The 12,431-nt window shown below is 39.4% G+C and overlaps 1 protein-coding gene across 1 annotated transcript in view; it reads left to right on the top strand.

Annotated features, from left to right (window-relative positions):
* Nucleotides 1-12,431, top strand: part of vps50 (VPS50 EARP/GARPII complex subunit) — a 107,153-nt gene that overhangs the window by 79,245 nt on the left and 15,477 nt on the right. Inside the window, exon 23 of the mRNA XM_078290457.1 lies at nucleotides 11,522-11,670. Coding sequence (XP_078146583.1) covers nucleotides 11,522-11,670 — 149 coding nt within the window. The remainder of the gene's footprint in view (nucleotides 1-11,521; nucleotides 11,671-12,431) is intronic.

The following is a 12,431-nucleotide window of genomic DNA, read 5'->3' as shown; positions in this document are numbered from 1 at the left end:
CCCTCTCTGTGTCATGCAGCAGCAGGGTGATAAACCCCAAGCAAGTGTTGGGCTTGTGGTTCGCCACACTGGCTTGGCACAGCCAACGCATGCTGGCATGCTGCTCATGGGAGGCACTGGCTACACATACACACACACACACACACACACACAGTTATTATTTCTCTGTCTCTCACTAGAGCACATCACTGTCCAGACTGGTCTCTTTGTTTTGGGCTATTGTCTATCCTTGTCTGTCAGTGGTGCCACAATAATTTGCCTGATATACAGTTTTACAGGGATTATAGATCATGATTAAGTTTGTTGGTGTGGATGTTTATATTGTAGTTGTTGAAAATCACAAGTGTTGCAATTCTGCTGGAGTTTTAGTGGGCACACACACTCACACACACACACAGACACACACACACACACACACTCTCTGTTGATAGACCCTACAGTAGGTCAGGTACCTCAGCTGTAATGAGGGGACAGTCGGTCCCACTGGACACAGTGATTCAGCTTTGTGTCTGCAACTTCCCCTCAACTTCTGTCGATGACTCACCACATCTCCCAAAGTGACAGACATGGAGATAAGCAAATTTGCACACAGTAATCCACATCCTTTATCATTATTGTTTTTTTGTTCTCTGTCTTTCTCCTGGCACACAGTAGCCCTGCCTCGCACTTCAGTTTTCAATCCTAAATTCATCTAAATTCAGCTTTCTTAGCCAAACACTCAAGCCAAGCAATGTTTTTTTTTGTTTTTTTTTCCTGCATCTTGGCAATTTTCTCAGCTCAAATCAGGCACCTCTGTGCAATAAATTTGAAGATGGAGTATCTCCAAAACATGTGAGCAGATCGGCCACCATGGGAAGAGACGTTGCCAGAGATAAGCTTGGCGGGGCCGGGCAGTGTCGCACAAAGTAAATGAAGGCCCTAATTCCATTTGACACTCATCTAATGAGAAGCAAATTTCTAGTATTAGAGTGACAAAGGGGTGCAATAGGATCCACTTGACAGTAATTGCCTGGCAGCCAGTCCACCCCACTTGGCTATAAATCTCTGTGGGATGGATTGGAGAGGAGTAAGCAGTCAATCACAGCAGATTGAGACACTTCAACTGAGAGATCACTTTTCATCTCCTGACTGAAAGCTTCCTTCATGAGAAGGGTGATTACTGCAATACGAAGCTGTCAGAGTTTACTGAATGTTGCAGATGAAAGACTTTGTTTTGTAATTTCAGTGGGAAATAACAATTGAACACTAACTTGCTTTTTAAGCTAAGACTTTTCCCTACAAACACTGGTTTTTGAAAGGCACAATTCTTATTTTAGAGCCCCCTTGCCATTTTCTTCAACAGTCTAACTGTCTATGTGCTTTGTTAGGCTCCAAGACATGATGCAGAGTACAACCCTGTCCTCCTTGGTAGTTCATGTAGATCTTTCCCCCCTAAAACCCCTTTGCCAAACCAAACCTACTTGGGCCTGATGGTGTCAGACGAACACACAGTCAATACCAATGCTTGAATATGGCCAAGTTTAAGAAACCACACATTTTATGTGCTTTTGGACCAAGAACATTGTATTACAGGATCAGGTAATACTTTAAAGCCCCCAAGTGTAGAATATTTACCTCAATATATTATTCTCAAATTAATTTTGACAGCAAAGTATAATGGATGTAGAAAAATAAGACCATCACAGTTAAAATTGGTTTATTCTATGTGCTGCTATTAGTGGGACTCAAGGTGCCCCAGTTAGGTAAGCTTACGTAAGCTGTCACAAAGAGATTGAGACCCTTGAGTCCCTTAGTGGGACCTGAGTGTTGCTGAAGTCAGCAAGTTTCAAATGCTACTAGTAGTAGCTTTAAATATTTAGTTGTATTTGCACATCTTTTATTATAGAAGCCATTTAAGTTGAGGGTTGTTGCTTTGCCTGTCCCTTCCCCACAGGTTTAAAATACATTCCTTGCAGCTCAGTGATGGATCTAATAGATTGGTGACTTCGGGGGCGCCCCGTCTCTTCCCAGGTGTGGGCTGCTGCTGTGACAGCATCTTACCAGCCCATGACAGATGGAGCCTCCCATGCCCGCCCCCAAACTACCTCAGGCTGTTCCTCAAACCTGAGTCGCTCGCAACAAATCACCCAGTGGACGCACAGAGCAAACCCAATAATAAAATGGATGCTTCAGCAGGGGTGGGCCTGACTCAGCATTTTAAAAAGACTGAGAAGCCCTGGCAGCAAAATCAAACCCATGGCCTGGATTGCAGACTGTGGCTGCGGAAATATAAATACTGTAGATGAGCCAGCCATGTCAAGGCAGCCCCCTAGAGCCAAAGTCATCAGTAACCTCTGGAGCCAAAGTCATCAGTAACTGGCTGCTGTTCCCCGACTGCACACTTGCATTGCGGTTGGGAGGAAAGTGCTAGAACCAAGCTGTTGGGGATTTTATGTGTTCAACACACTACCACCGCAGGTATGTGCTACCGAAGTGGAAGAATTGCCTATGGCGGCATGTTATGCATATGTCATGCAGCCATAAATTGAGTGTCAAAACAAAAGCCAAAATAATCTACATAGAGATAAGACTTGGATTGGAAGCTGGTGGGATTGTTCCCTGTGGACTTGGAATCCTGTTCTGGACTGCAATGTTCATCATTTTAAGTCTGCTGATTGATACAGAGCTTTAGTGCAGCTCTCTCCCCACGGCTTTATGAGAAGATGATTACATATCCCATATGAATACCATAAAGCATGACAGAAACTCATTATACTCCAGTTTGTCCGAACAAAACAACTCCCAACACACACACAGACACACAAGCACGCACACACACTCGCCTCTACCCCAATCTCTCCTCATTAAGAGTATTTTTCGAATGGATAGAGAAAATATCTCATCCTTTCCTCTTTTGATCTGTGAGGAAAAACAAAGTAAGGATAGATAGTCATCAGGCTACTGTAGTATCCCTGTTTTCCAGCCTCAGTCAAAGCTTTGCTCTTATCTGTTTTTCAATTCCTCCCATGGCATTCGTTTTTATAACTTTTGTTTTCATTGGGAATTCCAGGGCTTAATTTCTAATCATTACACAAGGGTAGATAAGCTCCCTAGATTTGATGCTTGATGTCTACATACTTAACAATGCTGTGCATCCACGTGGGGAACCGTTTTGGCATGAATATCTTGTAGATAGAACCAGAATTTGTTTTCCCTTTTCCCCTGTCCACAGAATTTTAAGGTCTTCAAGAACATTAAAGTTACTGTTTGTGCTGTTAGGCAAGCTGTTCTTACTCAACTACTGGATGTTAGCAAAGCTGACAAATCAAGTGAGATTTCTTTTCGAAGGTCTTGGGGTGATACTACACTCTAAAATTCCTAATCAAATTATGGTTTGGCTTCAAATAAATGTTAGAGACTGTAATGCTTTTGCCATGAAGCATTTCTTGAAGCACTGAGTGCAGAAAGCTTATTGTACCAGCCTTTGTCCCTAGCTTTTTTCTTGCCATATGTGCTTCGTTTCTTCAAACAACGGAAATCTCCTTTATGTTTAACTCTCCCAGTCCCATTCACTTCCACCTTCTGACAGACTCACACCAAATGAATCATTGATAGTTGATGGACTCAGCACCCTGCCAGGTCCAGAGTTTTGATTTGCCAAGGCTCTGTCTTGGAGGGAGAGGCGGGACTAAACTGCAGCTACAATTGGAGCCAATTGGTGGAGTTGTTGTTGAAGGATTATCAAGTGCATGAGTGACTAGCAAGTTGAATAGCCAGCTAAATACAGTGACAGCCTGACAGTAAGGACGGAGACACTCTCTATGTCCGCAGTACAGCACAAAGCACAGCATGGGAACAAAGACTGTGGGTTAATTAATAGCTTGACCTTGACTGTAGCTACTGTGAATACGGACAGAGAGAGTGAGGAAGATGGTTTTGTCAGTAATGGAACGGAGGCCAGATGAAGACCATCAGCAAGAATAAACTTGTCAAATGAGTTTACATATTAAGACGAAAGTATTTGAGTTGTAATGATGGCTTTTAGCCAGTATTAGAAACATTTTAGGCCAATGTCTTGTCAAGTGTATTAAGAACAATAGCCTAAACCTATTACTGAAGTTTAAAAAAAAATGACGAAACATAAACATATCAAACAATCTATCTGTTTATGTGTTTCTCATTTTGTCCCAATTATTCATAGTTCTTTGCTCCCTGTATTACATAATTACATTATATTAGCATGTTTATGTTTTGAAACACAGTGTACATGCTAACCTTAGCATTTCTTTCTTGATGGTTGTAGCAGTAAGTGCCTCCAGTCACTTCATCAAGAGAGTTCCTTAGCAATAATAAGAGTCAAGCTGTAAAAGCCTATTAGATTTAAGTGCCAATACCTGCATCCCATAGCGTGAAAATGGCATACTGCAAAGGTTGTCAGTGATACAGTGTGTAGGTTTATGTGTATGTTTATAAGTGTGTTCATGTGCCTGCATATAAAAGAGCAGTTGCATGCAAGTAGGTGTCTTCCTCTTCGACTCGATACACAAGTCATTGAAGTGCTCTTTGCCATTTGACATATGTAAAGTAGCATCCTGTAAGTAAAAGGTCTTCATCACTAAGTATGTTGCGGCATTAGTTTTGCTAAGTGTTGATTCAGTGGCCTGTATTCTTTTACGAAAAAACTTTTCTGTCTGTCTGATACAGAGAAGTTTCAGTCTCTCGTCTTTACCCATCGTTGAGCAGGAGAAGGTCTTAAAATGGTTCATTAATTCAAAGGCCACTTCTATCTGAGCACCAGCGCTAGACAGATAATTAAAACACGGTGAGCTCACAAAGAAAAGAATTATTCTCTCCCTCCAAGCCCCCGCTTTTTGCCCCCATTTTGTTACCTCAATTCAGATTATAGTGAGCATTCAGACACCCACACAGAGGATTTTTTTCCCTCTCAAACACAATGCTGGAGCACATTTCAGGTTCTTTCTTTCTTTTTATTAAACCTCACCGCTGAACTTATATTCAGTGTGAAATGAAATTGAGAACATTAAGAAAAGTTAGTTGAGAAAAGTCCATTGATTTGGATAGTGGAGACCGAAAAAAAAAACTGCTATGATAACTGCCTCACCTGTAATCCTCCAAAATCAGTAACACGTTCTATGCAAACTACATCTATAAAGCCATATAACATAATTTATTGTCATATCACTTGACCTTGCAAGGCATGCTAATGCTTTATAATATGGTATGAATGATTTTGTTTTTTGTTTTTTTCACATTGTGCCACATATGTTGCCCCATCCCACATGAGATTATATGACACATTTTATTATGAACATAAAAATGAGCAGTACGCAAGGCTTGGCAGGAGAAGGAGCCCTGAAGAAAGAGCATGGCGCTCAACTACAGGCAAATACCATTAGTCACAATTGTAAAGAGAAGAACAATGCTGTGCGAATCAGATTTACTCATTTCAAGTATATAGTACAGTACAGACTTTTTAATTTCTCATCCTTTCTCACGTGGTACTCAGTTGGTCCAGGTTTACTCAGATGATAAAGTTGTTTGTTTTCGGTTTCAACCTTTAATGCTCTGTCAACTTTTTGACATTTTCTGTCATTACTCTTATCTTTGCTGTTGAAACAAACAATACAAATTAGGGCATGTTTGCTTAAGGTGTAGGAGCAATGGAAATCAGAATTATCATATTATCAGTGAAGACCCCCTGCTGCCACCGCACTGATTAGATCATTTGCATAATTGCATGCTTTACTTCCAAACTAAATAAAATAAATGGAAATACTTTATATTCATTAATTAACCTTTTTTTTTTTAATTAATCTGCTCCTGTAGGTTTGGGCTACTGTCTAGATAGCTTAATGAATAAGTTGACATCTTGAAAAAGCAGAACTGTGGATGAAACCACAACCACAATTTTTTGTAGAATATACTGTAGATTCTGTTATTGATTTCACCAAGGAAATGTGTTATGTACTGAATTTTTGAAAAATATTTAAAAAAGAATAATATGAATTGTTTATACCACACTCTTTTATTTCTGTGATTCGGAATGCCCTCGACTCCAAAACTGTACACACATCACGCAACTGTACACACACCACACAACTGTGCACTGTGTGTGTGTGAGTGCCTGCGGTGTGATGTGAGGCAGTGAGCTGCAGAGGGTTCAGTTCAGCTCTTACACAGCTTCCTTATAGCTGATATGCTCATAGCAGCATAGAGACAAAGAGGACAAACTAGACTTTAAACTAAACTTTATGGAAATATAGCCTCACTTTCCATCTCTTCTTTCTAACATTTGCCATGTTTACTATGCTGCTCATGCTTTGCTGTTTTTTTTTTTCTTCATTCCTCGTTTTTTTTAAAAAACAGAAAGGCCGCTCGATGTTCCAGGTTCTCTGTGGGTGTTAAGCTTAGCGAGAAGTGGATAATGATTTGTCAGTACATGGGGGTGAATGTTTTTGCAGTGAGAAATGGAAAGAACCGTCTTGCTCTTGCCTTAACCTTTGAATTGATGTCAGTACTATCCAATCTCATTGGGTAATTAGCCTCTGGTCATTGGTAAAATTCTTCTGAAAAGTTCTGTGATTTGTGAGAATCTGCTGATACGTTCTGCTGGAGTGAACGGTGTGTGCTCAGCCTTTGGCTCTGACAGTGAGACTGCTCAGCCATATTACCACAATTTTTAGAGCATTTCATTGTATCTCGGTTTTTCCACTCTTGGATGCACAAGGCGTGTTTTTTCACAGAAGCAATATTTCACACGGGTGTCATAATGGACTGAGTGCAACGCCTCCCAAGCGTTAACACCCGATTCACGTTAATTCAGCGTTTGTCAAAACTTTGATTCGTTTTCCTCTCTTTTCCCTTTCCCTGCTAACCCACAGGAAACTATTCAATGTGAATTTACACTAAAAGGGATTTAGATGTCACATGCTAATTACCTAAACCTCCACCTGTCAGCCTTAGACTAATGAGTATTTAACACGATTGCGGGCAGCTTAAGGTAGGTTGAATGAGTGCTATTTAAGGCAGTTGTGGAAATGTATTTGCTGTGATGTATTAGAAGGAAGATATATAGATAGATAGATAGATAGATAGATAGATAGATATTGATAAACTGTATGTAGATTTTTACAGATAGATATATATATCGTGAAAACCTTGTAACTCCTCTTGGTGATTTTCATGTTTTAACTTCAGTTGAATTTTAGCTTCAGTGAGAAGTTGACCAGTAATCATCAGGGTGAGCATGTATATTGGCTATATAACAAATACACTGCGCTCCAGTGAGCAAAAGCTATGTTTTGATCTCACTGAGACAGCAGAGAAACAGCCACTCACATTAAAAGCCCTCCAAATTTCCCCAGCCAGCTACATGATGTAAATAAGTTAAACAAAGTATGACCTCTTCACTATAAGTCATGCTGTATGGAAAGGTCTGCTTTTTTTGTCAGCAAAAATAACTAATGCACAGACACTAATGGAATAAAAAGTATTCATAAAATATATCCCATGTCTGGGTTGAAAAGTTGCTGCATAAAAATTGCTTAAACCCTCATATTGGCCCTTGTGTGACTTTGAAAAAACGCATCAGGGAGTCTTAATTTGTCCAATATGGCATTCTTCTGCATGTGCTTTGCAATGCAGCGGGCACATGGAATTGGTTTACTTTTATCCCGGTGAAGTCATCTGTCATTTTGAATTAATCTGATCTCTGGATTAATGATATGATATGAATGCTCTATCTGTCTGAATAGAGTATGATTAAAGTTACACAAAGTGAAATCATAGTTTGTGCAGTCCTTAGAATATGACTCAATTCAGGCTATCTAACAGCAAATGGGGTTAAATTGCAAAGTAGTCACCATTGTGATGACTCAAGTGAAGATTTGATATATATACAGTTGAAGATATTTTCAGACGTTTGAATCATGAAGTCATTCTACCTGTTTTCTTTGATAAAGCGAAGGATTTCAGCAACTGCATTGCAGTGTGTGTCTGCCAAGAGACACAAGTCCCAATGATTACAGTGTTCAAGCCACAGGCTTAGGAATACAATTGAGCAAGGAAGTTTAATCTCTCATTTGTGAGAATTAATTTATGGAAAGGAATAAGCTTCCTAATACCAGCCTCTTGTACATATATTTGCAAATTAAAAACACTGAGAAGCATTTGAATTGTATCTGAGTATCTGTGTCCATAACATTAACATGCAACATCAGACATGATTTGATTCCATGTTTGTCCCCAGAATTCATGTAAATGTACAGGGACACCAAATGGTGCCTACAGCTGCACATTATGTTAATGCTGTTCCATCAAATCATGTTTGCTGTTGTGAGCATGTAATGATAGTAGATCAAACATCTAATAAACATGGAGTAGGCACTCAAGACTGACTCTGGCGGTATTGCATTCAGTATGTATATCACATCAAGTAGGCTAAGAGATGGGCAAACCCTGCTGAGGCTGCTTTTAATCCATAGCATTAATAGAAATCCAAAGCTCTCTTTCCAGCATGAAGACTGGATGCAGAAAATCCTAAAACTTATGAACTGCTACTTGTTTTTTGTTTTGTTTTGTTTTTTTTTCCTTTTTTTGAGTCTAGCAGGGCTTTCACATCTACATGAAGAAACCCCGCAGAGTTATATGCAAGTGAAAAGAAACATATTTCCCCCCACAGTCTTTCAGAAATTACTTCTTTTCCTTTTTTGCATAAAATGACTGTTTATGCCGTAGGGGCATAGTCAATGAAAGGTCAAGCCTCATGTGGACGAATAAAAATAGACCAACACAGACAGCTGAAGTTGAAGTGGGTGTTTTTTGAACTTTTTATTCATTCAAAAGAGAAAATGCAACTACCGGTTTGATTTTCATAATGCAACCTGATGATATCAATCAGTATGAAGCAGTAGGGTTAAAGGATAAGTCTTAGGGAGCAAGATTTTAGAAAGAGACGAGCATCTGTCAGGTGCAAATCAATATTTGTTGCGAGATGAACCTTTGACAAGAAATGCAAATGGTTGCTCAGCAGTTTTTATCATGCTCTAAATGTTTAATCATTTGTCACATCTGGAAGTGGGAACTAATGGTCTTTCTGGATAAACTCCATCACCACTGCGTGTTCATCTTGTTTATGTGACAGGCAGAACTTCAAATGCTGCAGACTGTTCTTCTTTTAGTGGCTTTAACCCATCAAAGTGATTGGTAACCCAGCTGACGTTGTAGCATCAAATGGATACCACACAGTAGAGCAGCATGAGTGTGGAATGCTGGGGATTTACAGTAAGATATTATCACATTTATAAAGTATGACTACAGCAGAATGTAACATGAACTTTGCCAGGTTCAAAACTTTGGCTGGGGAAGAAATAAACCTTTTGCCATACATCTTTTTTTTTTAGCATTCTTTTAAAGTGAAACACACTAAAACACTTTGCAATTTTTTTTTCCAGCTGAAAATCATTGTATACGGTCATGAGTGCAGCTTGCCAGTCTTGTTAATAATCCTGACCTTAGAGAGTGAATATGACACATTTTCATATTTGTTGGTAATATTAGGTAACGGTGTACAAATGATGTACTAGCAAGCATATACTTCACTTAGGAATCGGATATAAAATTTGAGGTAATGTCATTACTAATGATGTTCAAATATAGAAATATATAGAAAAAAAATAGTAACTTATTATTGTTACTTAATCATTAACTTGTTTGTTAAGGCGTATAAACTTTTACTAGTTTTAAGTGTTACTATAATTTCTTGAAAGATGTTTTTTTTTAATATATGTATTTTATTTGTGTATTTTTTATGAATATTTTATATGTATATTCATGAAGACTATGTATTTACTTCAACTATTCACTTGACTGTTGGATGGAAACATATCTAGCTGCACCACACATTAAAGACCTCACATCACCTGAAGTTAAACTATAAACATCTAGAAGAAGATTAGTTTGGCTTTTCCTTTAAGACATTGTGACTCATTTAGTTGATGATCTTACCATCTGTGATCAATAGTGTCTCATTCTTTTTAAAGTCTCCTTTCATTCACCTTTCTTTTAAAACTGAACGGCCTTCATGTTTGTACTGGGAGAGATGAGTTGCACTGCACCCTGCGTAGGGGAGACATCAGATTCCCACCGCAGTAGAAGTAATATCATTCAAGCATTAATCTTGTGAATGTGACACAGTTTTATTTCAGTGTGATAGCGGTTACTGCAACACTGAGACTTTGACTGAATGCAGCATGATAAGCATTATAGGTTCTGGAAAGGTTGCAGTTTTCACATCGGGGAAGACATTATCATTTTAGTAGGTCTGACTCATAAATAGTACATGGAGCTGCATACTCTGCATTTTGTCTTCTGTTTGTTGGGCTGTTAATGTCATCTTATTTTAGTGGATAGATGGCTGTTAAAGGGAACTTAAGTTTTTTTCATCAAATAACAACATTGGTTAATCTTCAGCACAGATATTTTGACTACTTATCATTAATTATTTTCACTCAGTTCTTTCTTTTCTTTAGTGATAAATAGCTAGTCTCATGTACCTCCCAAGTATGAATGTTTCATGATTTCAAATTGCCACTTTTTCAGATGAATTAAAAGTAGTTTAGTAATTTATTAGTGCATTTTTTGTTTCATTCACACTCCTTATTCTCAAATGGCTCCAGTGTATCACTGACCAGTTCTTTGCCATAATGTTTTGCTCTTTGGCTATTTGGTGCAGTATCTGTAATAATAAATGCCCGCTGGTTGCCTGGAATAATGGTGCTCTTACTCAAGATTAGACCCAGCAGAGCGGTATGTAAGTGGATGATATGCTACAGCATTAAAAGCCCCCTATTCGTTCATTACCCGTGTGATTGTTATTGATCTGCCAGTTTCAGAGGGCTTTGCAGTTGCAGAGAACACGGCCCAACATGCGATACATCACGGCGCCCAGATATGCTCTTATAGAAAATATTATGATCTGCCTTTCTGTATGGAATTTCAATGGCTTTGTGTGTGGATGTGCATTATTGTGATTGATGGGAAGGGATTCAGGGTGAAATCTTTTTTCTTTTCTTTTTTTTGTATTTCAGATGTTTTTCAAATTAAGGGATAAAAGGGCTGGTGGAGGGAGAGAGGTATACTGGAGCATATAAAAAAGAACAAGATAAATCCTGGCTGTTGGGGAGTGTTTGGTCAGCAGAATGTTACAGTATGCATGCTTTGGATGTGATTGAGTTGCACGCAGCTGCATGAATTTCAGATTATGTTTAGCTATTAGCATACATCTATATTTTATCTTTGTTTTGCAAGTGAAAAGTTACATATCATGTCAGGTTAACTGTGAACACTGCTCTTGCATAGTAACAGTCTCTAAAGCAACCATAAAAGTTTCAGTTTCCTTAATGCTACTTCTGTTACCTGGTCATTGCAGATTTCTGAAATTGAAATCAAAAATCTTGGCCAAAGGTTCCTCAGCTCTTTGTCTGTGCATGCTGACTCGTCCATCCCTCTGTGTGTCCTCCAGGAGGCAGCAGGGGAGAATGCAGGAGTCCACGGCCCAGCAGAGGACAGGAAGGAGAAAGTGCCCAGCCCCCACCTCAGCCAGCTGGTGGTCCTCACTAACAGCGGGACCCTCTACGGTCTGGCACAGAGGGTGGTGGCCACCGAGTCTCTGTAAGTACTCTCTAGCAACAGCAGTCCAGCAAGCCACAAATAATTACTATATAACAATCTACTCTGCATATAATTACTATAACTTGGAGGGTTCTTCTTCCTTCTGCACCCAAATGCAATTTAACAGCTGATTTGTAGGAAAACACAAAGCTGTTTTAGAAAATAAGAAATCACAGCTTCTTCACTTGGTGAATGCCTGCCCCATATCGTCACTTGTGTGTCCTGGCCATGTGATGTAACTATACAGTTATGTTCACTTAGAGAGGTAGTTTCACCGCTCACTGCCTCGCCGCAAGGAGGTCTTAAATTCATTAGGTGGTGTTACACAGCCTGAGCCTCAGAGACCTACCTGCATAGTATGTGGGTGTGTGTGTGTGTGTGTGTGTGTGTGTGTGTGAAAGAGAGAAAGAGAGAAAGAGAGAGAGGGAGACTGTGACTCATTATTCTCCATAAATAGAATTTCTGGATATCTCCCTAGTTTGTCATTTTGCCTTATACTCTCCCAATCAGTCTTTCTGTCGCTCACTCACTCACTCACTCATAAATTTTCTCTCTCCCTCCTTCAAATTTCACTCAATCTTGCCTCTGCATCACTCTCTCCCCCCCCCCTCTCTCTCTCTCTCTCTCTCTCATTCACATAGATACAAACACACTCGCATACATAATTAGGCCAAACAATCATTGGCGTTGGCACTTCTTGCCAAGTTGGACTCGGAGAAGTCTGCAGTCTACAGCGACTTTATGAAACTGCTTATGGGTGT

This window comes from Centroberyx gerrardi, chromosome 19 (genome assembly GCF_048128805.1).
Source record: "Centroberyx gerrardi isolate f3 chromosome 19, fCenGer3.hap1.cur.20231027, whole genome shotgun sequence".
NCBI classification, from domain to species: domain Eukaryota; kingdom Metazoa; phylum Chordata; class Actinopteri; order Beryciformes; family Berycidae; genus Centroberyx; species Centroberyx gerrardi.
This window is presented reverse-complemented; position numbering and strand designations above follow the sequence as displayed.